At 42.2% G+C, this 27,884-nt stretch overlaps 1 protein-coding gene across 1 annotated transcript; it reads right to left on the bottom strand.

Annotated features, from left to right (window-relative positions):
- Positions 1–131: 131 nt before the first annotated feature.
- On the bottom strand, positions 132–25,104 carry LOC146635709 (FHF complex subunit HOOK-interacting protein 1A-like). The gene is made up of 18 exons (XM_085349071.1): positions 24,971–25,104; positions 20,932–20,981; positions 18,673–18,920; positions 16,749–16,950; positions 16,444–16,665; positions 12,401–12,563; positions 12,153–12,264; positions 7,051–7,152; positions 6,520–6,576; positions 6,363–6,449; positions 5,722–5,889; positions 5,561–5,640; positions 5,097–5,269; positions 4,905–5,016; positions 2,039–3,342; positions 1,546–1,724; positions 1,341–1,461; positions 132–504 (listed from the first exon to the last, which is right to left on the bottom strand). The coding sequence occupies exons 3-18, from the start codon at positions 18,775–18,777 to the stop codon at positions 272–274; spliced, it is 3,420 nt and encodes a 1,139-aa protein (XP_085205197.1). The 5' UTR covers positions 18,778–18,920; positions 20,932–20,981; positions 24,971–25,104; the 3' UTR covers positions 132–271.
- Between the last annotated feature and the right edge of the window lie 2,780 nt (positions 25,105–27,884).

The raw sequence follows: 27,884 nt of genomic DNA, 5'->3' as shown, positions 1-27,884 counted from the left end.
CAAAATCATCTCCTTCAAAATCATTTTATAAATATCAGTCATATTCACATGGGGAAAGCATCAACATTTTCAAGTGCTGCCAGGAACATACACAACATCTGAATATTTATACTACTTAAATTATTCGCTTATATTAATCCTCAATGAGGAAAGTAGTTCATGCTACATGTTTTCTCCTTGAGCTCAGTCTTTTGCTGGTGGTCACAACACATATCCTTGATCTTATCAGCAGCAATCTGGGAGGCAGATTTTTTACAGGGGTTTGCATTCGTTACTCCTCAGAATAACAGTCCAAGGCAATGCTGTGCTCCTGGGCCAAGGCAGCCAACTCCTTCAGGAACTCGGCGTACAGGATAATGGCGAAGACTCGGCTCTTGGCTTGAGGGGAAATAGTAGGACAGGGGGGCAAGACACTGAAAGGAGGCAAAGGCAGAGCGTTCTTCACAGAGCCATTGGGAAGCGATGGATCCAGGATGATGTCACCGCCCTGAGACTGGAGGCACTCTGCGGGACACACACAAGTATCATAAACTGACGTCTGAAAAACGTTTTATTTGTAACTTTCCAAAAATGACTGTGTTCACACTTTCGGAGGTGGCCTGACAACATCTACAAATTATGTATTTCAAGCTTAGTCAGAGGCTTGCCCAGCGCTATCAGTGCTAAGAAAAGCAGATGTACTCATCTGTGGCTCCAGTGTTGACTGCCCAAGAGTAATAAATGAACAATTCTCAGTTTCACAAATGTATTCTAGTCCAGAGCTTCTCTGATGAAGGCCACAAGGCCGAAACATTAGGATGTTTGCTGGCATGGCCAGAATAAGTTGGTGAAATTAAGAGCTGTCGACTTAACAACTCTTTTACGTCTTTTTAAGCACAACTTTTCACAGTGGATCATCTCTTTGTCTTTTTTATCCTCTGTCATGCCATCACAGCTCCTCAGCCGCTTAAAGACATTCAGTCATTCTTACTTTGTCCAACCTGAGCTGTTTCTCCATATCCTCACTCCTGAATCTGTCTGCCCTGAATCTTTCATTTCTATTCCTCCTGCTACCTTTCTGCCAAAAAAACCCATTCTGCCCAATCTGAGCTTCTTCAGCTCTTTTCCACAACCACTGTTGCTTGGAGTGGTTGACTATAACTATTTAAACTCATCTACAATATTCCACTGTCCTCCATACAATTCAATTCAATTCTATGTCATCTGCAAACAGCATAGCTGACAGAGACTCTTGCCTGCTCTTGTCCATCACACTGTCCATTTAAAGCAGACTATCTAACTTGTTTCTTTAACTTTAACATATGTTGTTTTGTATCCTGTTTATATGTGTACTTATTAACCTCTGAATTTGCCATCTTGGTCTTTTGCCAACAAGAACCTCCAGGCCTGAGTGACTAGAGCAGGATAGTCTGGTCTGGCCATCACATAGCGCTCTATCTGAGCATGCAGCGACACCAGCACCTACAGAATGAAAGTGAACATAACATTTTTATTAACAAAATCCAATCTGACCTGCATGAGTCGTGTCAGATGTATGACTCCTACCTGGTAAAGTGTGCGAACGTTAGGCTGGTTTTGTGTGTCTGTGCTGAGCAGGAAGGATCTCAGGAGAGGTTGTGGGTACGATGCCAACTGGGCCAGGATGCCTGTCACAAGCAGGTTTACAGCAATAGAGTTTTCGAGAAGGTTCTCCAGCCGAGACAAGAGCACACTGATGAATGGACCTGGTTAGTGTACGTCAAGAGAAAATGCATTGTATCAGGTGTAAAATAATGGGGGGGGGGGGGGGGGGGGGGGGGGTGTGTCTTTTAGTCTTACAACTGACATCCAACCAACAGCTTTTTTGTATTTTCAGTGGCTACATTTATTTTTGACCACGTTACCATGTTGCAAATCTACATTACGTTAAGCGTTAATTGGAAAAAATTCTGAATATTTGACACAAAAGAAACTTTCTCATTCTGTCTTGTAAAAATGTGTATAGTGACTGAGGTTAATAAATCAGTGAAGCTGCTTTAAATGTTACACAAGCACAGACCTGTAAATGGAATTTGATGTCTCCTGCCGCCTTTCTTTGTGTCGCTCCTGATCTTCTCCGCTTCTTCTTCCTCTCGCATCACCTCTTCCTCTTCTTCTACCCCAACGTCATCCCCAAAGGAGCTAAAACCAAAGTCAGTGCAAAGCTCTTCCTCCTCCTCTTCAAGTCTTTGCCTTAGCACTTGGACACGCTTCCTGAATGTGTCAATATCCTCTGTGATGTCCTCATAGTCTGGTTCTACCCCTAATGACAGCATGAGCTCACAGTATTGGGACAGGAAGTCATTGTTGTTTGTGTTGTCGTCAGGCAGGCTTGGAGATATGGGACGTTCAAATGATTCAGATCCATGATGGCCATTGGTTAAAGTGTTTTTTACTAAACATGTTGAGGGTGACTGCATGCTTTCATGTACATGTTGCTGATGTGCTCCAGGTGTATGGCTGACACGAGCTGTAATGTATATATCATCATCTGCATCATCACATTCGTCGATGATGTCATTGTTTACATTAAAGCCATTGGTAAAGAGCTGATCTCCCAGTGACCCTCTGTGTCCAAATATCCTTTTGGTTTCTTCTTCTTCTCCTTCCTTTGTTCTCCCTATCTCCTTTTCACAGTCCTCACTCCTTCTTCTTTCCTCTTTTCCTGCATCCTCGCTCCTCCTCCTCGCCGACATAATGCTGTTTACAGTTTCCAGAACCGTCCTTCCTGTTGTTGTTAACATCGTTGTTAATGTTGTCGCTGTTGCTGAAACTCGCTGTCCTTTCAAGATGCTCCCACGGGATTGGCGATTTGCCAGCATGATCCGATCCAAAATGGCTGCCTTTGCATCCTTTTTAGCAATGAGATCATAGACAAGAACGTCATCCTGAAACTCGGATTCTTCAACATAAGAGCCGCGCACCAGCTTGGTTGCATTGCGCCGCATTTCCTGGATGTGTCGAGGAGGCAGTGGGGGAGGTGCTGGCGGAAATGTGCATGTGTCTGCCTCCAATGATACATCCCCATTCGCCAGCACCACGTTTACCACAGCTGAAACCAAGGGATTGTCATCTGCAAAAATGTCATCCCACTCCAGTTCAAGGGCGGAGCTGGCTCTGCCCGCTTGGCTGTTATCTAAAGAGGATGGTGTAGGGGAGAGGGCAGAGGGCGGAGGACTGATAACCAGTGAGCAGATGGAGTCGCTCTTGACTCGCTGCATGAACTCTTCCTCATCTTCCATGTTGTTACCAGGTGTATCAGATCGATACTCTTGAAGTGGAGGATTGATGCCATCATAAGAAGCCGACCATAAACGGCAAGACCTGCCAACAAAGAAAAAAATATAGATTCAATAAACTTCTCTGAAATTACTCAGTGTATAACTTTTAGTTAAATTCGAAAAATTCCCAAATCATAACCACAGGGCTCTGTCACAGCAATGCTCTAAATTAACATTATAAATACTAAGATCCCAGTCAAATCCATTCACTGGATTGATCATGGATGGAGGCCCAAAGTGATGAAACCCAGTGCAAGGCAGTCCATGACCTTGAGCCCATATTCTGATTGGTAGAGGTAGGGACACAAGCGTGTCCCGAGCGTGGCACGAGTTGGGCCTAAACAACATTAGGATGGTAGTTTAAAAGTCAGTAGTGTCACAGCTGTGTCCTCATGTGTCTCCACATCCCCTGATCACCTCGTGTGTGTATTTAAGTCCTCTGTCTTCCTGTGTTCAGCGTCGTGTCGTCTGTGTGTCACCCTTCATGTCATGTCAGGTTTCAGGAGTCTGTGCTATAAGTTTATAGTTCCTTCATGTTCCTGCACGACGTCCTGTTCATAGTCATCACAGTGACCTTGTCATTGTCTTCCTAGTTTTTATAGTGAAGTCTCAGTTTTCTTAGTTTTCAGTTTTCCCCAGTTTAGGTTCCAGTTTAGTTTTGCCTCTGTGCTTCCTGCCTTGTTTTGTTCCCTGATTATCAGCCGTAATAAAAGGCTCACTTTTTGTTCAAGTTAGTTTTGGTCTCCTCACCTGAGTCTGCTCCTGGGTCCTCACACACCCACACACGGTCTGCCCCCGCAGAGGCTTAAAAGTATGTATTTATGCAAACTTTTACACTAAGACTTTCAGATCTGAAACAATAATGGCATTCCCATTAGCCAACCATTATCAGATATTTGCATGCCAACTCACAAAACAAAGAGTATAAACAAGTAAGCATTAGCATGTAACTTAAAGTGTTGCTCAGTCTTAGCGTGGCTGTAAGCTGTTGTTCTCGTTTCTTTTATTAGTCTGTTTCCTGCACCTAAGATTACAACGATAAGGAGTGCATTTTTTTGTTTGATTTTGGTTTCACTGTCAGATAAAAGACCAAACTCATTATTGTGGCAACATTTATCTATTACCACAAATGTCTCAGTTCTCCTACCTTAGATGTGCCTTGCTGGTTTTCAGTTCGCGCTTATCTAATTGTAGTTTGAAAAGCAAAACTATGAACTTTAACTCGCCTCTGTCAGTGCGCCCCAGGGTGGCTGTGGCTACAATGTAGCTTGCCATCACCAGTGTGTGAATGTGTGTGTGAATGGGTGGATGACTGGATATGTAAAGCGCTATATAAATACAGGCCATTTACCATTTAAAACCAATAACAACAATCAAGGTTTTTAGTACAAATGTAATAGCATATGTTGACCAGCAGATGTCACTATAACACTATGAACCACTTTCACTGTTTCACACTCTGGTTTGCTGCATGTTTCCCAGTAAGTGGTGCAATGCACCATGTACACCAGTTATGAGAAACAACCCAAATCACATTTAATTTTAGTAATCAGACCCAGGCTGAACCATAGTCTTTTTGTAGAAGAAGAAGAAAGGCACACTAACCTGCGGGCAGTGGAGATAGCCTGACAGGCATCCCAGAGGTATTGGAGGTAGTTTACATCCATCAGGAAGTCTGAACCACGACAGTAACTAACGCTGTCTGACACTGACAGATCTGACAGACGGTTCAGGAGGAACAGGTCAGTACAGCCAAAGCTAATGTATAAATAAGCCGTTACCCGCTAACATACTGACCGGTTGCTTTGGGCCAGTGGATGTGCTCTGAGTGTGTGAGTGAGTTTTGGAGCTGCAAAGGGAACCAGGAGGGCATCAGCAGTAGGAAGGAGGCAGCACTGGAGGAGTAACAGTCCCTCTGCTTCAAGAAGCAGCGCTGCTTCCTGCTCAGGTGGCTGCAGGGAATCAGATACCTGAGGAGACACAGAGCAGTTACACTCAGTCCAAGCATGTTATACACAACTGGCATCCAGGTGCAGTTTCCCCATGTTAAAATGCTTTATAGTAAGTCAATAAAGGAAGCTGTAGCTGACAGTGATCAGTGAGGTCTTACCATCATAGATAGAGTGTTTGTGCTGCTGGTGTTTTAAATGGATCGTCTAAATAATACATTTTCTGCAGTGAAGTTCCAGTTCTAGTGAAACTGTAATATTTTATTAGCACTAATTAAAAGATGTGTGTCTGTGAGTTGCTGTTAGACTGACCTGAAGACCAGCTGCAGCATGACATCTTCACAGAAGAGCCCAATCAGAGTCCTGAACAGAGCCAGCGACACCGTGCCCAACTGAAGGACATGCAAAAGGTCAAAGGTCATTTACTGCATGACAGAGCATGAAGCAGCTGTATTAGATGACTGTGTGGATACCTGGAAAGGTGTGTTGACCCTGCTGACCAGTGTGTCCAGGATGTGAACGTTGTCATGTGTGTGCAGCAGGATGAAGGAGAGGAAGGTCTGGAGGAGGGCGGGCTCAGAGATGGAGCGCAGGAACAGGTCCAAGTATGCTGTGGTAGTCATCACTTCCTCCACCGTCAGCTACTCACAGACAGACAAATGATCACATACACTAGGATGTGATTAAGTAATAGGTATTCCATGCAGGTGTTTTTATCCTGCTGGAATCACAGTAAAATGCTGTATTAATAGCTTTCCTGTGAGATGTTTACTGGTGACTAAATGTAAAAGATGAGGAAATAAATGTCCTGTCTGGTCACTTTAAAAACTTTAGTGGCTACAAAAACAGCTGAAATTACTGTATGGTCAAACTTACACTCTATAGAGTATAAGTGTAATGTTTTTGCATGAATAAATAAAGTATTTATGGTTATTACAGCAGGAAGACCAACATAACTGTGTTTGGTAACCAAAACCTCTGACAGTATCATCCTTTAAAACTCTGTGTTATATAACAGGCAACTGTTCCTGTTGTAGATTTCAGGTTTGCTGCCTGTACCTGCACGGCACTTTATCAGGCACTTTCTTTACAGTGTCGTGATGAAATGTGATACCTTGTGCAGAGCCGGAGCAAGTACAGGCACAAGGAAGCCATTGTAGATGTAACCAAGCAGCTGGGAGCGGATGGACGGATGAGCCACCTGAGGGAAACAAAGATGTACACTTACAGAGTAAAAATAAAGTGTGTGTGCGTGTGTGTGTGTGTGTTACCTTGGTAACAGCACTACAAAAGTCCAGAGAGTGCAAAAAGTGGACCAGAGCAGGAACCTGTTGACCCAAACACAAAGTGTTGATTCATTTATTCTCATTAATTGTGTTACTAACTTGTATAATTAATTAACATAGTTTTATTTTTCATACATTTATCTAACGCATACTTGTGCATATTATACTGCACATATCACTTTTTAGATTTAATTACCATTGCATAGCTGTTACACAAGTGTTGCATTGATATACTGGAAAATTAGTTGTCTGGCCAAGTCAGGAAGGAAGGCATTCATGCTTGAGCATAGTACAGATTAAGTGTACTTAAAGTGGAAGCTCTTCATCTTCAGTCCTCTGAAGTAATGAGGAAAACCACAAACTTTGCTTAAATGGCTTAAAACTGAAACCTCCCAGGCACCAACAGAAATACACCCCCCACACACGAAGGTACAAGTCCAGACACTACTTTTGGTTTCTCTCACAGGTTCACTCATTCATGATTTCATCCTGTCACCCCAGCACTGTGGTTGTTACCTGCTGCCAGTCCGCCTGGTCCAGAGAGTGCCAGTCCTCGCTGTAAACCTGCAGCCGAGCTGGAAGAGACGAGTACAGACCGGACAGACCCGTGGCCAGCACCTGCAGCAAACACACACATACAGGTGTTCAAAATTTACATTCTGAAGAAGAGTTGGTCAAAAAGAAACAAAAAGAGAGACAACATTTGAAGACTTTCGCCATACCCTTAACGACCAATTTTAACACCTCAGTGTAAATCAACAGGCATGGTTTAAATTAGAATAGTTTTCAGGTTTTCCAAAGGGTCGCTGCACGGGCATCAGCCCTGATGATGCCTGTGGGGGTATATAAGGGTTCATCAATCTTAAATGATAAGTTCACTGACATTATAGATTTCTTTACCATATTTTTATTTACTATTAAACACTACTATTGTGTCCCTGAAAACATTAGTTCCCTAATCCCAAAAATCCATGCTGACTTTGGAGCCACAACTCCTGCTGAAATTTTATTTTACAACTTGCTGATTTTGGTGTTTCTGGATGCTTTTGACTAAAGGTGGAAGTGACTTGTGGCAAATACTGTCGTGGTCCGTGTTATATTTGTTGTTTTTCTCATGATTCTTTGTATTTCTAGATTGTTCATTTCCTCCTGCCTTCTCTGCTTCCCTTCTTTCTGTAAATCAGGGACCGGGGCCCCCTGGTGGACTGCAGCAACAACAGAAGGTCAGTTTGAAAATTACTCATAGAAACTATGTACAGTTGCATATCTATATAATAATATGTATTTATATAACATGTGTATTAAAACTGTAAATAGGAGGTGGTTAGTTTGTGATAGTACTCATTACTCTGACTGAAATTTGCTGCTCTTCTGTTGCAGGTTGAGTTTTGGTCACACATGACATGACACTTTGCATATGTAAGGCGACCATATTTTGATTTCCAAAAAAGAGGACACTTGGCCCAGTCATGAAAATTTTTAATAATACTGTTTGTTTAAATAAAATTTTAACATATTTAAAAGATGCCTTCTCTGTGCGGTTAATGAATGGTGAAATAAAAAATGTCATATAGGCTTTTACAAGTCAACAAGTGCAAAAAAATAACTTAAAAACCTGTGGAATTAAATAATGTTACAGAAATAATGCCTCATCTGTATAAGAAAGCTTACCAGTGAAGTACCAGTGAGGTATTGTGCAATGGTTTCTGCTGTCTCATTTGGCGTTTCTAACCTCAATTAATTTTGTCTGCACGCCACCATTCTCCCAGTCAAAATATGATTGGGAATATTTTCTCTGTTCCATGGTTACTTAAGTCTGAGAAATGCCACAGTACTGGATTTCATTAAGAGCTTCAAGAGTGACTTGAACTACCACCTACAGCACAGCAGTTCGGGGATGACGTTGCAGATATGGGTCCTCTGTAGGCCTATAGGAAAACCCGGACATTTTCATCCATCTCAAAAGTCCCCCCGGACGCCTCGGACAGAACGTGAAAAGTGGACATGTCCGGGGAAAAGAGGACGGTTGGTCACCCTAGCATGTAACTGGTAAGCATTAGCAATTTATAGCTCTGTGTTACTTGTGTTTTTTGTTTTTTTTTTTCAATAAAAATTTCAAGGAAATACACCACCTTCTCCTATATAATGATTAAAGAGAAGATTTCAGAGTTTCTGGTTTCTAAATGGGCCACAGCGCTCTTTACTTTGGTAATGGCTTGTCTAAATATTTCAGTGGGTCCTATTTGTCTTTTTTGATTAATCATACATTAAGAAAATGGATATAGCTGTGAGTCCAAGAGCTGCAGCCTTTAGACAAAACCACGAGAGGCCTTTCCTTGTGTTTCAGGTCTTTATGCTAAGCTAAGCTAAATGGTAAATGGCTCACACTAAAAATGGCATTTCACAAACTGGTCCTTTAAACACAGAGGTGAGCAAAGAAGTAGCCTGCGGAGCGAGAAGTTGTTTCTAAAAAGAAAAGAAAGACATTGTTTCATTTGAGACAAAAGAAACAGGGATGAGATATCAGGAAAAAGGAAGAAGAGAGGAGGAGAGCTGGTGATCAACATCAGTATAAACAGCAGCAGTGGTGGCGGCGCTGGTCGTCAACAGCTGCCGTCTCGGGTCTCGTTAGCAATCGGGCAGGCGTCCAATCATGTGCAGACTTGCTAATCCCTCTTTGTGTTGGGGCCAATCTCACGCTGATTTACTAAGCTGCTCTCTGCATAAAGATTGAGGTCAGCTAGTGGTCACATGGGCTTAAATCTGACACATGGACAAACACAAGCACACACAGGTGGCACGTGCTCAGATGTCTTTGCTCGCCCTTTCACATATGAAACCCCCACCGTGGGTCTCTCTCTCACACACAGTCAGGAACTGGGAGGGTTGGAGCCAACATGGCTGACGCAGTGATAAACACTGAAACACACAAACATGTACTTACATTACTGTAACATTTAAGGGTCTTTTTTTATTGTTATGACATTTTATCACATATACATATGTTTTTATATTTTCTTTAATTACTTTAATTGTTTTTTCAAGTAACTGACTGCTTAATTAATCAATTACTAATAGTAAGGTTCATTCAATTTTGTAGAAACACGATTTTTCTTCAAATGTTCCCGTTTTCTCTTATTTCTCTTTGCTGTTTCTTTGGGTTTCCCTCTTAAGCCCCCTTCATCACTTTCCACAGTAGTTTTCCCTCAGTTATCTGCTTCTCCTCTCTCTCTGTATCCATCACACACAGTCCCAGAGGAAGCAGTATGAGCTCATTAGTTTATTGCATAACTTGCGCTAATGAGATTACAATACAGAGGGGAGATGAATGGGGGGGGAGCTCATACACTTGGCTCAAAAACTACTGATTGTATTCATTAAACAACCATCTGGTTCATAAAAAATCTGTTAAATGATCAAGGGTCGGGCTGTTAAAGGGCCTTTTTATTCTCTTAATTCCTCTCATTTCCCTTCTTATCCGTGCAGTTTGCACTTTTAATAAAAGTTATCCAGATCTGTGAGAAACATGTATTTGATTCTTTCTTTCTTAGTTTGTGCTCAATCCTCTCAAGTAAGTTTTATGAAGTGTGTGTATAATCTTGCTGACAAACAGAGAAACAGAAAACAGTCAGTTGCTTCACTTCAGCAGAGGAATAAACGCCCTTTTTCTCTGCAGGCTGGAAGGCATGTGGAGATTAACCCAGTTTAGCTGGGCTAATGGGGGTCTATGTGAGATAAACTGGTGGCTCAGCTTGTGAAGAATAGCTTTAAACACTTTACAGATGTGACATAAATCTCACGTATTTAAAGTTTCACAGCATAATGCAAACACAGAAGTCTTAATCTAACACCACTTTGTTCTCACCATATTCATAATGTTGCACAATGTCTTTGAGAAAACTGAGAAAACAGGTTACCTGGGTACCCCTGTAATATATTAACTACACTGTGATTCGTTAATCAGCAGTATCCTTCACCCTGATTGGTCGTCTCTTCAAGTGTTAAATGATGTGGTTCTTATATCGCAGTTTTGAGCTCTATTAGAGCTTTTTATGCCTCACTCACACAAGCACCTTTTTCTAGACTTAAGTGCTTTCTTTCTAAACTTCATGCACATTCAACCATCATTTACATTTTTGAGACTTGTACACATCCAGTTAAGTTCATAAGTTTTTTGACAATGACACAATTTATGCAGTTTGGCCTCATAACACCACCAAAGATCAAAGCAAAAAATCAACATGTGATCAAAGTGCAGGGATTTCATTCAAGGGATTTAACAAAAGTCAGAGATATTTTTCGCTGTCTCTCATTTTCAAAGGCCCAGAAATAACTCAATAGTTGACTGACAAGCAGTTTTATGGCCAGGTGAGGCCTGGTCCTATTTAAAAAAATAGAGAGTTGAACTTGTATGTGCTAGCTTTTTACTGGAATTCTCCATTTGACTGTTAGTCAGGTGTCAATCTAAGTGAATGAGGTCATCGTTTGGCTGAAACACCAAAAGAAAACTGTGAACCCATCACAACATCGAGCCGAGTCAAGAACACAGGTAGGTGTGTCGTCATTATGGTTTACAGTCAGGAAACGCCTTCACAAGTACAACCACAGAAGGTTCACAACAATGTGCAAATAACCGGTTCCACTCAAGAACAGGAGGTATGTCCACACACACACACTCACACACACACACACACACACACACACACACACACACTCACACACACACACGCACACATGCACACACACACACATGCACACACACACATGCACACACACACACACACACACACACGCACACTCACACACACACACACACACACTCACACACACGCACACACGCACACTCACACACACACACACGCACACTCACACACACGCACACACACACACTCACACACACACACACACACACACACACACACTCACACTCACACACACGCACACACACACACACTCACACACACACACACACACTCACGCACACTCACACACACACACACTCACACACACACGCACACTCACACACACTCACACACACACACACATACACACACGCACACACACACTCACGCACACTCACACACACGCACACACACGCACACACATAGTAGTAAGTATCTTACTCCTGTCCCCTACATTTTCACTGTCCCTACATCTCACTGTATCTTACACAGTGTGTAAGATATATGGAAGGTAATGTGATGGCATGCATGTTGCCAGTGGCACTAATGCTTATTGATTATGTGACTGCTGATCAAAGCAGCTGGATGAAGTGTAAAGTGTCCAGAATCAGACACACGCTGCAAAACTGCACAGATGAAGCTTCACAGTGCAAATGATGATGACCCAAAGCAACCCAATAGTAATTCAAGGCAAAGACATGGAATAATCTTCGTTGGCCAAGTAATTCAGATGATCTCAACTCAACTTATTAAACACAGAACTGACCCACAAACAAGCAGCAGCTGAAGGTGGCAGCAGTAAAGACTGAGCAGAGCATTTTGAGGCAGGGAATCATCCAAGTATAAAAAACAAGCCTCTGAAAATGTTGGACTGTGTATGAAAAAATGGTCTGTAATTCTTAAACAGTTATCTTTTTATGTTGTGCATTTACTTACAGGACAGAAGTATGTGTTCTCTGCAATGTGCTGAGCGACTCGAGGCTCAGAGGCAGACAGAGACATGATGAGCAGCAGAGCATCTCGGGCCTGTTGACCTACCAATCCCTGCCTGAGAGACAGAGATAACACAGGCTATGAGTTTTGTGCAGTTCTGAAGTACATACATTACCTGTGTGTTACCTGTGTACATTTGTGTTACCCTTTTTTATCCAGCAGAGTGTATGCACCTGTGTGTGTGTACCTACCTGTGTGTATACGGGATGAGCAGGGAGAAGAGAAGGAAGTTGGCAGCTCCCTGGTCCTCGCTGGTGTGGAAGAACAGTTCGAGCACTGAGGGATCCTTGACCAGAGCCACGCAGAGCTGGTTCAGCAGGAGAACTAGCTCCGCCTCCACCACGCCGCCGGTGTCTGCAGGGGGCCGCAGGTGATTAAAGGGTCAGGTAACCAATTAAACGTCTTACTGGTTAGTGGTTACACCTCCAGCTTGAGAAATGACCTCATAATTAACCACTTAAATCCATTTTGATGTAAAGATGAGGGGGAAATAATCACCTTATTTGAAATACCATTCTTTGTTTGCTGTGGTTACACTGTGTGTACTGATGCTTTTTCACAGTGTCTGCAAAAGGCTTCAAGTGACACTTCAGGTACTTAATGTAAAAATCTAAACCTAAAAACATCCCTTAATAAATGAAGCTATCACTTAAACAATTGCCCCTACTTTCTGTCAGAAACATCCGTTATATATATATATATATATATATATATCAACAAGGTCCGCGTCAGGTGTTGAGGAACCAGGGCACCCTGACGACAAGTGGGCTACTGGAACAAGAAGGCATCGGTGGGCAAGAGACGAAAACAGGGCGTTGTTGGAATGCTACTACGCAAGTAACGCTGGCGGAAGGGGCTACATGAATAGGATGAGGGACCTATGGATTCTTCGATACCCAACATCCACAATGACGGCAAAACAACTAGTAGCTCAGTGTTCAAGGGACTGCTCTCACAGCTAGAGATTGACGAGGTACAACACAAATGCTACGGCAAGGAGGAGTCAGGACGCCAGGTCAGGGGGGCGATATCATCACCCCCACCCGAGATTGGGTACATAGCCCCAAGTGCGATAGGAGAAGGATCGTTGAGTGCGAGAGGAACTGACCTGAAAAATAGGATCATGGCCAAGCTTGAAACCTGGATCCCCCGTAGTCGGTTACCAAGATTACGTGAAGTACCCTCAGAAGGTCTGCTAGATGATGTTAATGCAGCACTACGGACGATACCTACAACCACGATTACCGACACTAACAAGCTGATCTACAATACGGCAGCAGTGATCAGTGAGATGCTTGGCTACAAGTTGAACAGTGACAAGGGGCAGTACCCTCCATGGAGAAGGAGGCTAGAGGGCAAGATCAAAGTAGCACGGAGGGAGGTTAGCCAACTAACGGAGTTGCAGCAAGGTGCGACAAATAAGGTGCCTAAGAAATACAGCAAGCTGTCCATACCTGAGGCCTTGGAAACTGCCAAGCAAAGACTCACAGCCTTGGCCAGCCGCTTGAGGAGGTACACCAGAGAGATAGAAGGCAGGAGAATAAACCAGCTGTTCTCCACAGAACCAGCAAAGGTGTACTCTCAGTGGCAAGGGAACAATAAGAGAACAGCACCACCAAGGCTGGAGACAGAGCAATACTGGAAGAGCATATGGGAGAAGGATGCAACCCATAACGGCAATGCTCAGTGGCTAGTGGATCTGAGGGCAGACCACAGCGACCTCCCTGAACAGGGTCCAGTAACCATCACAGTGGCAGATATCCAAGAGTGAAGAGTTGGACAGCACCAGGGCCCGACATGGTTCACGCCTACTGGCTGAAGAAGCTGACTGCACTCCACGAGCGTCTGGCAGCACAAATGAACCAGCTGCTAGTTAACGAGAGACACCCGGAATGGCTAACTGAAGGCCGGACGGTCCTGATCCCCAAGGACCCCAAGAAGGAACCGGTCCCCTCCAACTACCGACCAATAACCTGCCTCAGTACTACATGGAAGCTCCTGTCAGGCATCATATCGGCTAAGATGAACAGGCACATGGGTCAATACATGAGCGGGACACAGAAAGGAATTGGCAAGAATACCAGAGGCGCAAAACACCAGCTACTGGTAGACAGAACAATCAGCCGAGACTGCAAGACCAGACTGACCAACCTGTGCACTGCCTGGATTGATTACAAGAAGGCCTATGACTCAATGCCCCACAGCTGGATACTGGAATGCCTAGAATTGTACAAGATCAATGGGACCCTAAGAGCCTTCATCAGGAACTCAATGGGGATGTGGCGTACAACACTAGAGGCCAACTCCAAGCCCATAGCACAAGTCACCATCAAGTGCGGGATCTACCAAGGAGATGCTCTGTCCCCACTGCTGTTCTGCATAGGCCTGAATCCCCTCAGTGAGATCATTAACAAGACTGGCTACGGATACCGACTACGGAACGGAGCAGTTGTCAGCCACCTCCTGTACATGGATGACATCAAGCTGTATGCCAAGAGTGAACGAGACATCGATTCACTGATCCACACTACCAGGCTATACAGCAATGACATTGGAATGTCGTTCGGACTGGAGAAGTGTAGTCGGATGGTATCAAAGAGAGGGAAGGTAGTCAGAACTGAGGGGATTGAACTACCAGAAGGCAACATTGCAGACATAGAGGACAGTTACAAGTACCTGGGGATCCCACAGGCGAATGGGAACCATGAAGAGGCCGCTAGAAAAGCTGCAACCACCAAGTACCTGCAGAGGGTCAGGCAAGTCCTGAGGAGTCAGCTGAATGGTAAGAACAAGATCCGAGCCATCAACACGTACGCCCTGCCCGTGATCAGGTACCCTGCTGGGGTAATAGGCTGGCCAAAGGAGGAGATAGAAGCCACTGACATTAAGACAAGAAAGCTCCTTACCATGCATGGAGGGTTTCACCCCAAGTCCAGCACCCTGAGGCTGTACGCTAAGCGTGGGACTGGTGAGTGTCAGCACCACAGTCCAAGATGAGACAAGGAACATCCAAGAATACATTGGGAAGATGGCCCCAACTGACCGAGTGCTCAGTGAATACCTCAGGCAGCAGAAATCCAAGAAAGAGGAGGGAGACGAGGAACCATCATGGAAGGACAGGCCCCTGCACGGTATGTACCACCGGCAGATAGAGGAGGTGGCTGATATCCAGAAATCCTACCAGTGGCTGGACAAAGCTGGACTGAAAGACAGCACAGAGGCACTAATCATGGCAGCACAAGAACAAGCTCTGAGCACAAGATCCATAGAGGCTGGGGTCTATCACACCAGGCAAGACCCCAGGTGCAGGCTGTGTAAAGATGCCCCAGAGACAATCCAGCACATAACAGCAGGGTGCAAGATGCTAGCAGGCAAGGCATACATGGAACGCCATAACCAAGTGGCCGGCATAGTGTACAGGAACATCTGTGCTGAGTACAACCTGGAAGTCCCAAGGTCAAAATGGGAGATGTCCCCAAGGGTGGTGGAGAATGACCGAGCTAAGATCCTGTGGGACTTCCAGATACAGACGGACAAAATGGTGGTGGCTAACCAACCGGACATAGTGGTGGTAGACAAACAGAAGAAGGCGGCCGTAGTGATCGATGTAGCGGTTCCGAATGACAGCAATATCAGGAAGAAGGAACACGAGAAGCTGGAGAAATACCAAGGGCTCAGAGAAGAGCTCGAGAGGATGTGGAGGGTGAAGGTAACGGTGGTCCCCGTGGTAATCGGAGCACTAGGTGCGGTGACTCCCAAGCTAGGCGAGTGGCTCCAGCAGATCCCGGGAACAACATCGGAAATCTCTGTCCAGAAGAGCGCAGTCCTGGGAACAGCTAAGATACTGCGCAGGACCCTCAAGCTCCCAGGCCTCTGGTAGAGGACCCGAGCTTGAAGGATAAACCGCCCGCAGGGGCGTGCTGGGTGTTTTTTTTTATATATATATATATATATATTTAAAAAAAAGGAACATTTTACAACTTCAACCTAAAGCGCTCCATCTATGCAAGATGGCATGGGTGCTGTGTATATATATATATATATATATATATATATATATATATATAAAAATTGTATTATATGGAAGAGATAACAGCTGAACTTGAACTTGGACTTGGCTGCACTGTAATGTAATACCACATTGTACCACTAGATGGTGTAGTAATCAGCAAAACCTTCATTTGGCCTGGGAAGTCAAATCTTAAACATTTCAACACTTTCACCTCCAACTCACCAGATGCAGCTCCGGCGCAGGAGGCGAGCAGCATCATTAGCGGCCGCAGAACCGGTTTATGGTGAAGCAGAGGCTGTTTGGCCTGAGACAAAAGCATCTGGTACATCCTGAGTTGCTCTAGCTTCATGTCCTCAGTGAACTGCCTCCTCAGACTCCACAGAAACAGCCTCTCCATCACACCCTCAAGGACCACAAACTCCAGGATCGGACCCATCGCTCCCCCTGGTACCGGTGCACAAACACTCCTGAGTCCCAGTATACTACTGCATTTGTTGCACAGTGAGGGATGATTTCTTTAATCCTACCTTGGCCCGCCTCTTCCTCCATCAGTAGAAAGAGCATGTGCTCCACGTAGTTCTGGACGGCGCTGGCCTCGTCGGCTGGGATGGGGCCTAGACGTAGCGCTCCGGAGCTGCTGCTGCCGCCGCTGCTACCATAACCTGTGAGGAAACTCAGCGCGTTGGTGCCGCTGCGACTCGGCTCGTGTTTCTCCAGGATCTTCACCACCTGAAAAACAACAGAAACACAAGGATGTAAAAGACAATGCGTTTACAGCCATCTTTATACGACAAGCAAAACAAACACCTGAAATGAGAGTGATTAGAGGAAATTACTCAGTAGATACTCACACCTGTTTTATCAAAGCGTATTCAGATTTTTTTAAAGTACATTTTTAAAGAATGTATTTGAAACTCTGCATGGAAAAGTTAAAAACTAAACTAACTAAACCAAAGCTTTATCCTGGTACAAACACAAACATAACAGCTGGAGACAGATTTATTAAATGAAATATGGCATAAATAATGTCACTTAATAATCTCTCAAGCGTCCAGGTTAGAAACGTCACTGGGGCAAAATGCTGTTTAAATTAATGCATGAAGAAAACAGAAACGCATTATTTATATCATGTTTTTATTTTGGCTTCCTTTAGTTTCTAATGGTACCAAACTGGATTATTACTGCCATCACCTCTTTACCTCAATGCATTATAAATAATATTTATATGCAGCTGTTTTGGACCCTTCTCAGCTGAACGTTAAAGGACTACAGTTGTAATTCCTCTAATGACCACTAGGCACCACAAAAACTTATGGAGTGGCAATGTCAATGTTCTATTTGAGGAGTAATTTTGTAATTCTGAGCAATTTTGACCTGTGTATATTTGTTTGATTTCCCTAGAGTTCGTGGACAAATTTGAGCTTACCTCAATCAGCCTTTGGAAAAAGGGTGTTTTGTTTATTTACTCTAGTCTGAATCAGTTAATGAGTTTATTTCCTGTACTTTTGCTTTTTGTAACACAGAGAAATTCCAAGCAAACCAAAATGTGTTGCTACAAACCACACAAGACCGTTCAGTCCATATATTGGCAGAATGTGTCTGTGCCGGGAGCAAAGAAAAGAAATACAGGCAGAGGGTGCTGCATTGCAGACTAATGGATAACATGGATAAGTTACTCCCAAAATCATCGTATTTAATTTCTTCGTAATTTCTGAAACTGAAACTCAGCTGAAATCTGCTGAGTACGATGTGCAGACTGAGGTGGGATCACATTGTCATCATAAATAAACAGCTTGGGAGTTTGTTTGGAGACAGACCGAGACAACCTCCGCCAACGGATGTGAGTGTGATCATCTGTCCTCACCCAAGTGCGATGACTGTGTTGAAATGTCCACATATGAAACGCGCCAAGGAGGAAAATTAACTGGAGCTCACATAAAATGGACTAAACTTTTTTTTTTAATTTGTCTAATAAAGAAAATAATTTTATTGCTGTAAAACATTTAAGATGCCACAACAGAGAGATAGCCGTGGGAGGGATGAAAAAGAGATGAATAAAATAAGAACGCAATTCACTCTCTGGACTTGTGTTAACCTTTGACATTGGCTGCTTCAGACAAGGACCGCATGCACACACTTGCAAACACACACAAAATACTTGTACACACACAGACGATGCAGAGTGTGTGGGGGTTTTCTTGGCAGCTGTGGAGAGTGATTTGTACTAAATGGATCCTGTGTTTAAGGGCCAGAGTCTGGCCAGTAATGCTGACACACATTCATAGACACACGCAGACAGTCACACAGTCATTGTAAGTGAAACTAGGCCAGGCCAGACAGAAGAGACAAAGAGCAGCTAAAAAAACATGTCAGTAGTGACTTTATCTGTGAAGCAAAGCACTGATTAACCAGTGAAGATGAAGATGATGCAGGAGTAAATAAAAAGATCACCTGTGCCCAGTGGTTCTTAAACACGATCATGCAGGTCTCTGGGTCCACACCTCTCAAAGTGAGGGACTTCTTCCGATGTCCCCCGATTACCACCGAGGCCATCATTTTGACTGACTGTCAGGGAGCTAAAGCATGATCCGGCTCAATGCGTGGAGGCTGTCTGATGGAAGGACTGAGGGTCATTACCTGGCTCCCTCTGCCCAGAATCAGTCTCTGGCACCGGGCTTGGTGGGCAGCTAGCCGCTAGCCTGCAGAATATGGAGAAGGACAGAGTGGAAAGTTTGTTAATTTCGTCTTTCGTCTCATGATAAAAATTTGTCTTTATATTACTGTTGTTGCTGGTGTTGTTAGCCCTCCTAATGACATACACAATTCCTAGTGTGGCTGCTCTTTTCAGATTACTTTGGGAGTCCCATCTTGACCACTTGCGCCTATGCGTTTGCTGGCTCTCCATCAGTGTTTACACACAGTATGTATTTACCATGAATATTCTCTTTGGAGAACAGTGCAGTTACTGTTAGCCAGATACCAAGTTTGGGTTGTTGTACCAAGCCTGACCAACATGTCAGTGGAATCAATATTATCTACCTGCTGATATCATTTTTAATGGTGGATAGATCTAAATAAATAAGTAGAGAAGATGGGAGAAACACCCTTCAACTATGTTGTGAGTTGAACAATTGCATAGTTTGTCCACCAGAGGGCACTATGCAACCTCCCCATAGGTAACACGTGTTTTGAACTCCACAAACACAATAGCCAGCTGATGCTAGAAGAGTCGAGTAATCCACGATTTGTTGTGCCAGTAAAACAAGATCATTTTAAACTGCACTCTCGTATCATCTTAGTAATTACTTATAAATAATTATGTGTACTGTTTATTCTTCATGTGTCTGAAAGAAAAAAAAATCTGTCGGTATATCAGATTTTTTAAAATCACCAAATATTGGTATCAGTATCGGTCTTAAAAAATCTTACATCTGAAGAGCCAAAGCTGTTTCCATGTCATGTATTTATAATGAAACTCTACTTTGACAGTGTGACTATGAGGGACACGTTTAAGGTGCACACCCACTTTAGGATCAAGCTCCTGAGCTGATACACCAGCTTCAGGATTGGACTATGCAGTTTCTGTTTGGTTCTCCAAGTTCTGGCTAGAGAACCAGCTCACATGTGTGATGATCCTCAAACATCACTGAATGTTCCTCCATAATGTTCAGATGCCTCAGGATGCTAAACTAGAAGACAGCATTGGCAGCGTGATGCTCCGTCACAGTGCTTGGACACTGCAGACTGACTAAAAGCTCCTGTTTGGGCCCTGAGGCGCAGCAAATTTGTGACGAAATTGTGATTTGTCTGTGATGACACAGTAGAAGCTCCAGTGCAAGCAGTCATAAAAGGACTGCAATGTAAGAACAGCAGCTGCACTGGAAGGAGTTGCAGGTTTCCCACTCTAACTGTTGCTGGAATTGTGATTCCTCCATTCCCGGCATGTGCACATGTAGCTGTGTAAAGTGTGGATTTCTCTATATGTTTTTTTAAACACATGGGCTGTACATGTGCAGGGTGCTGGAATAAACAAATACAGTGACCTATTGTCCAAAGAATACAAATATTTTTAGCTTAGTTTTCTTCCCTCCAGGCAGCTGCCGAATTCTGTTCATTTCTCTACATTATGACAATCAACTCCCAGAGATTTGAGGCTGCAGGAAGGTAATCCACGTTTATTTTTAGCTGTGCTGGCTGCATAGCTCAAGTAAAGCCATTTCTGTTAATGTAACAGAAAATTGTGATGTCAAACTTTGAAGTTAACACAGAAACAGCACTGCTAGAAACCTATTTTCAACCTTTTACCCATCTGACTGATGATCTAATACCATTTGTTTTACATCCACTCGTGTGCTTTGTGATTCTTTATTGTCTAAGTCTTCATGTCTTACGTAAAGCACTGATTCTCTCCAACAAGAGGTCGCTGAGCAGAGAGGATTTTATTTTTCATGAGGAAATCCTCTTATTTTAATTGTGTATATATCTGACTTTCACAATCACAGAGCTATTTCCTTACTCTGTGTCAGTGTTTGTGTGTGCGTGTGTGTGTGTGTGCGTGTGTGTGTAAACTAGCAGCAACAGCAGGAAGTAAGGCTCTTCAGTAGAAACAAGCAAACAGGAAAAATGACAACGAGGCCCACCCTGGGCGTTCCGGGACATTCCGTGAATTCCCATGGAGGTCTCGAGGAAATCACCCGGCAGTATTCCTACCTTTGCACTGCTGCTGCTGCTGTGATGCCATGGATGAGCGAGCCTGCTGTCTGCACTCGTAATGGAGAGAGAAAGAAACACACACAGTGACACAGAGCAGCACTAAATGTAACTCTTTACACTATCAGGGCCTGATTTATGTCCTGACAACATGAGGAAAACAAGTAAACACACACAGTTTATATCCCTAACCATCTGGGACTCTAATCTGTGTGTGTGTGTGTGTGTGTGTGTGTGTGTGTGTGTGTGTGTGTGTGTGTGTGTGTGTGTGTGTGTGTGTGTGTGTGTGTGTGTGCGTTTCTTAATTTTTGTGTACCACTTTAAGTCTTTTGTGCCTTTGGAGTATCAACATTTTTCTTTTTGTGGAGACATTGATGCATTTAATAAGCATTTTGTGACACATTATTTTTTTCTTTGTGCCTTCAATGTGTGACACTGAAATAATCATTGTTTTTGTGCCACCCTAACATAAGTTATAGTCTTAGTTTGAGCCTGCCTATAAAAACCTACATTGCTCCATCAATAGCAGAAGGTAAAAACAATCAATAGCAGAAGGAGCCCATTTTCTTCCACTGCTTGTTTCAGTAATTTCTCCGACAGCCAGAGCTAAAATTAAATCAATAAAACTATATCAATTTATTTTACTTAGAATATTTTATGCAAAAATGCCAGCTACCAGCTGCTCAAATGGTCATATTTATACGTTTCTGCATTCTGTATTCATAAAACCTGTAGACTGTATAGAAATGATGGCTGTACCCACTGGTTTTGGACTTCACATTTTAAAGGACTTCAGTCTCTCCCACGTTGCTGTTGTCGAGCCAGAAGAGTCCATATGTCAAGAAATGTGTGTTGCTAAGTTACCAGCTAAACCAAGCAAGCTGTACACGGATAATTTTTAACATAATTACAATAAAATGCTCCAGTTGGCTCCATAATGTGTAATAAGCAAACCATCACTAGATAAGTTCAATGAGGGGGCATAAATCAAGAGTAAAGTGCACAAAGGTCCAGTTCACTGAGTTGAATTAGAGTAGATAGATGGAGGTACTGACCTATGACAGCTAACTTCTATTCAGTCACCTGTCAATCAAAGCAGCCACACCCCTAACTTTAACAGTATCCAGATGGATGAGATAAATGGAGAAAGAAAAACAGCCAGAGTGAATATGAAGGGGTAAATTAGCTTGAAGCTATAAATTTGAGCGTTTTATCGTGGGAGTCTCTGGGATTTGCTCACATTTGGAGCTTTGAGTGGTCATTAGAAGAAATGCAGTTTTTGATACTTAATTTTTAAGCCCTGGAGTTTCCAGCTTGCTTTCAGACCCAATTTTATGAGTCAGGTTTAGTTTGGGGTATGCAAGGCCGAGTGCATGGCTTCATCATCTGTCCTCACAAAGACGGAAGAACAAATGTGTGTGTGTGTGACTGAGAGCACGACAGAAAAAAAGAGGTAATCTCAGATGAGACGGCGCTGTTTAATCCCAGCCCGGCTCTTTCTGTGTGTGTCAGACGGTCACATGCCATCACACAAACCAGGGATTAAACACACGCACAAGCAGACTGACCTGAAGTCTTTTCTGACCTGGTTTTTAAAATCATTTCAGGCATTTAGCTGATTGAGATTTAATTTAATCGTGCAAATAACACACCTCGCTGTGTTGTTTAACGGGCTGAGTTCAGTTGTTGCATTGAGGTGTTTGCAGTCCTCTTACAAACAGGTAAAAGACTGAGTCATTTTGAAGAGCTCACTGAATTCAAGTGTGGTGCTGTGACAGGAGCCCACTGTTAGAAAAGTCTGTGAAATTTCACAACAGTTTGTGAAGCTGCTTCCTTCTTAGATAGCCCACAATCAGCTGTAAGTGACATTACTGCAAAGTGGAAGCATTCAGAAATCAAAGCAACATACTCATAAAGTGGCAGACCATGCAAAGTTACAGACCGGATTCACAGAGTATATAAAAGTTGTCAAAGCTCTGCTGACTCAGTAACTGCAGATCTCCAAACCTCTGGCATCAACATCAAAACAAACAAAAACCGCATGTTAGGAGCTTCATAGCTGAGCAGCTGTAGGTGTAAAGGTCCAGTATTTTTCTCTACATAGTGTAAATGAGGCCCAGAAACAAGTTTTTTCTTCTGTATTTCCAATGAATTCATGTTTTATTTATAAAGCTTGCAATTGCCAAACTTCATTAGAAGGTGGGCTCTTATGCCATGCCTTATTTCTTATCTGCTGTTATAGGAGTGAATGTTCATATTCCATGGCCAGGTTGGCCTCTAGCTAAAAGCTAGTTAATCACTCAAACTCAGCAAGGATCACTGACCAGCAGTTGTGAGCACTGCAGACACACCTGTTTACCTGCATTGTAAAGGAGCAGGGCCTCACGTGTGTTTGGTGAGGTTACATTATTTAAAGTAGGCCTGAGAGAAGTCACAGGATGGGGAGCCTTTTGGAGCACAATGAGCTGTCCTCTGTTTGTTTAGGATTTACAACGAGCTTCAAGGATACCCTGGCTGCTTTTTCACAGTGCAGGAACACACTGTGTGCCTCCTATCCTAGCTATCCCTGTGGGGGCAGGGATAGCTCAGTAGGTAGAGTGGTGGCCCCATGATCGGAAGGTCGGGGGTTCGATTCCCCTGAACAGCTACCCTGAGGTACCCCTGAGCAAGGTACCGTCCCTACACACTGCTCCCCGGGCGCTGAGTGGCTACCCACTGCTTCACTGAGTGAATGGGTTAAATGCAGAGAGGGATTTTCCCCACGGGGACCAATAAAGTACACCTTCTTATCTGGAGGGTAGATGCAAGACCAGATATATGAAATTATGTGTGAGATTAGAGCTTCAGAACTCAGGATACCTTCTGCAACACAAGTGGATATTTTTCCCTTCCCTCCAGAAGCAAGTTTCACCACTCTGTAGCAATCACAGCTTTACTTCTGTTTCTATTTCTACTCTACTACATCTTTGACACGAAATGTTTTACTGTGTAGTCCACACCATTTATTTTAAAGCTTTGCTTACTTATTGTTTTGCAGATTAAAAATATAATACATGTATAAACATACACCCATATAAACTGAAACTACAGATCAAAGTGACGTCAAAGGAGGCTAGTGGCCTTTCCTTCCTCCCCTTAGACATGGAACATTTTAAAACTGCCAGGAAGACCACAGATGCCATGACTCAGATGTTTCTCTTGCATTGTCCCTGTTAAGATGAAACCTAATAACAGAATCCATTAGTTGGGTGTTGATAAATTAGCTTCCTTTTTGAGTTTTTGATGCTACTCTGCCTCTGGTTTTTTCACACAATACTAGAAATCAATCATTTATAAATCGATTTATATATTCTGCTCTGTTGTTGCAAACAAAACTGTGCAGCATGTATATAAGTTAGTAAAATCACCCCCAGCGGCAACATTAACGTTAAACACCAATTAATAAATCAATAATTAAATATATAATTATTATACAAATAGCACATGTATGATTCTGCTTAATAACTGCATTTACTTTTGATAGTTTAAGAATCTTTAGTGCTAACAGTTATTCAATAAACATGGTTTCAGGCTGTCTTTCAGTGTCAGGACTCATTTCATCCTTCTGTATGAGGCCACAGCTCCTGGATATCAGTGTTTTCTACACCAGTTCTTACTTAGACATAAAAAAACAGTTAAAAATAAAAATAAATAAATACATCCAGGGCACACAGAGCATTAAAAATGCATTTTATATTTAAGAGACGATTTCCTTCCCAATAAATGCTTGTTTCCTTAAAATAAAATCATTTTTTAAATTCTTTAAATTCATTAAAATAGTTTTTAAGCAAAAATCCATTCTATGAATGCAGGTTTATTAAGTTTTATTAAGCCAGGTTTGACCAACTTTGCGCTCCTTTAACTATTATATTTTGTCTATCCAGAGTCTTGTAACAGTAAACCCTCCTCTTGGTTTACATTACACTGCAGCATGAAAACACTGAGAATCCCAACATTTTCTGCACTTTTCGTCGGTTAACCTGAACCAGGCGTTTCTTACCTCGGCTGCCTCTCTAACTGTTGCTTGTTATTCCCAAAGTGAGAAGAAAAGCGGTTAAAACGCGTTTAACTGTCCAGAAACGTGTGTAAATCCTTAGGTTTGCAGTTTTAAAGCGGCCCGGCTGTGCCGCTTCTGAGCGCTGCGGAGTTTCTGAGGCTTTAAGCGGCTCAGCTGTCAATCACTTAGCTGCTGGGCGCTAGGTAGCACTTAACCACGCCCATAAATGTTGTAAGACCACGCCCCCGGCAGAGAACCAGAGCGCGAGAGAGACGGTTTTATACAGTACATATAACATGTTTGAAGGGTTATTTTCATACATGTGTGTCTGTGCAGCTTTTCTCTTTCTGTTTATCATTCTGTGAACTACAAGGCAATTACTTTAAGGTTATTTAATAGATGACATTAATCACCATTTTCACTGTTATTTCTTTAAGAAATCCTGATTAATCAGGTCATTTTCTTCTTCGTAAAAATGCAGAACTTACTATTTAGAGGCAAAAAAAACAAAAAACATTAGAAATGTATTACACAGTGATGGGTTCACAGGGTGTCTGCTACAACAACCTAAAATGCTAAATGACATGAATAATACATAAAGAATAAAGTAAGCAAGTGTTAACAACCCTGAAAGGCTTCAGTTTATCTAATTATTAAGAAAGTGGCCATTAGCTAAATAATTAAAAACAAACAATAACAAAACAACTTAAATAAAACAAAATAGTTCAATAAAATAACACAGATTAAATATTACAAAAATTAAATAGTTAAATAAGGTGAGGAAATTAGAAAAAGGAAAATGTGAAATAAATTAAAGGAGCTCAATATGTGAAAGTCTAAATCAATTGATAAATAAATTGTTATTAAAATAATTATTTCAGTGATTGATTCATAATTATTATTAAAAGTAGTCTTGTGCTCTTGTTTGTTTGCTTGTATTAATCTGGATCTTGGGTGAGTGACAAATGGATTCATCATTTTGTATACGAGCTTTAGAATTTTATATTAAATGTTAATTTTTACACCTTTGATATATTCATAGCAAAGTAGAAAAGTTCAATGAGTTGATGCAAATCGCTAAAATCTTGACACTAACTTTATCTGTATTTAATTTGTACTCTTTCGATAAAACAAATAATTAATGTTCTAAATACGTTTTTCCCAACCATTTGGAGCCACAGCACATCACCAAACAAAAATGTCACAAAATACATATTGATAGTTGTTCCCTGCACCAGGCAGTGTGGAATTGGCTCAGTTTATCCCCAGTATAGCTTTTTTGCTTTTTTCTGACCACTCATCATGCTAGGGCCTTCATCTAGGTTGGAATTTTTCCAGGTCCCAGGTCAGACAGATTACTTTTTCACCTCAAATGTTTATCTATTGCTATTACAAGCTGCTATCTCACACACAGTATGTCTATTGTGTAATTTCTTTTCCGTCTTCCTCTGTTTTACTGGCAGTTGGCAACCAATTTAATTAGAGCAGGTAATTGTACCGCCCTCTAGTGGAAGAGAATGTAATTGTTCTGCCTGTTACTCACGCCGGTCACTTAGTGTACCAATCAGGTGGAACAAGATAATCTTCCACGGCACTCTGGTCATTTCTCACAGCACACCTATGTGCCGCGGCACAGTGGTTGGGAAACACTGTTCGAGACAGATATTTATATAAGCTGGGATGTCTTCTTGTTAAATTGTTAAAGTGGAATTATAAATATTCCAATTTAATACTGAAAGTATTAAATAAAGTCAAAATAGTCCACCTGCTTTTTTCCTCAAATGGAAATAATGTGAACACAAAATGTTCAACGACACACACTCACACAAACACACACAGTGTATTCCCGTCTCACCCATGTGATTCCTTTAATCAAGCTTTGTTAATCACCGTGCAACAACAGTTTAACACTGAGTGTTTGAGGACAGCAGGAAATTGTTAATCTGAGCTGTTAAATCAATGCACACACAGGTCATCTGGATCCAAACCAGCCTACCAACCTCCTCCACATCAGCTACTTTGCAGTGGCCTCATTTAAAATAAATAAATAAGACGGTAAAAGGTTTATTAAGTCAGAAAGCTTAATGAATGAATGTAGTAACCATGATGCCATTAACACCTCAAAAGTTATTTGACACCATAAAAGGAATATAATTATTTATTTATTAATTTTCTTTTTTTCAGTCTCTTAAAGTGTGATCTTTCTTGACAGAGCGACAGGATAATGGAGGACTAAATCAACCTATACTTGTTGCATGTTTGCATTTTTTTTTCTTTATGTAGGTTTTACTTTGTAAAAACATCACGTTTTTCTGTAGAAGAACTTGATGTTTATAGATTGTGTGTTTTTGTTGTTTCTCCGCTGATTTTTTTTTTTTCTTTAAGCTTCAACTTTGGTAAAGCCGTGCAAAAATTTTAATACTTAAGTTTTTATCCCAAAGTTTGGACACCAGTGTGTTCTTGGTTAACCATTCCTCTACATTTATCAGCAGTTGGAACTGCACTTGATTAATTATGGACTGACTGTGTATTATTCTTAATAATGATCAGCATTTTAATAAAGTAACTTGCTCAAGTGTTGCACTGTGTAATTGCTACAGAATCATCATTGTGATGATTTAAATTGTCATCTTTGAAAATCCGCCTCATTAAAATAAAGGCAGTCACCAGATCAATGGAGCTGAAAATAGAAAAGATATCTGAAAATCCCTCAACTCCAAAGCACAAAAGAGAACACATTAGCTTCACTGCTATTCTAGACACTGTTAATATCTGATTACATACTTCCTGTGTGTTCACCTGTGTTATTCTGACTCAGGCTCCTGATCTCTCCACTGTGTTAGTCATGTGAGAGTTTTTTAGCTGCGTGGTGCCAAGTTTCAGTTTACTTCACTTCACATTTACCGTGCAGAAAGAA

The sequence above is a fragment of the Diplotaxodon limnothrissa genome, linkage group LG3, assembly GCF_057381915.1.
Source record: "Diplotaxodon limnothrissa isolate DT_005_m linkage group LG3, D_limnothrissa_male_GT1.1, whole genome shotgun sequence".
NCBI lineage: Eukaryota > Metazoa > Chordata > Actinopteri > Cichliformes > Cichlidae > Diplotaxodon > Diplotaxodon limnothrissa.
The sequence above is the reverse complement of the archived record's forward strand: the minus strand, read 5'-3'. Positions and strand labels throughout refer to the sequence as shown.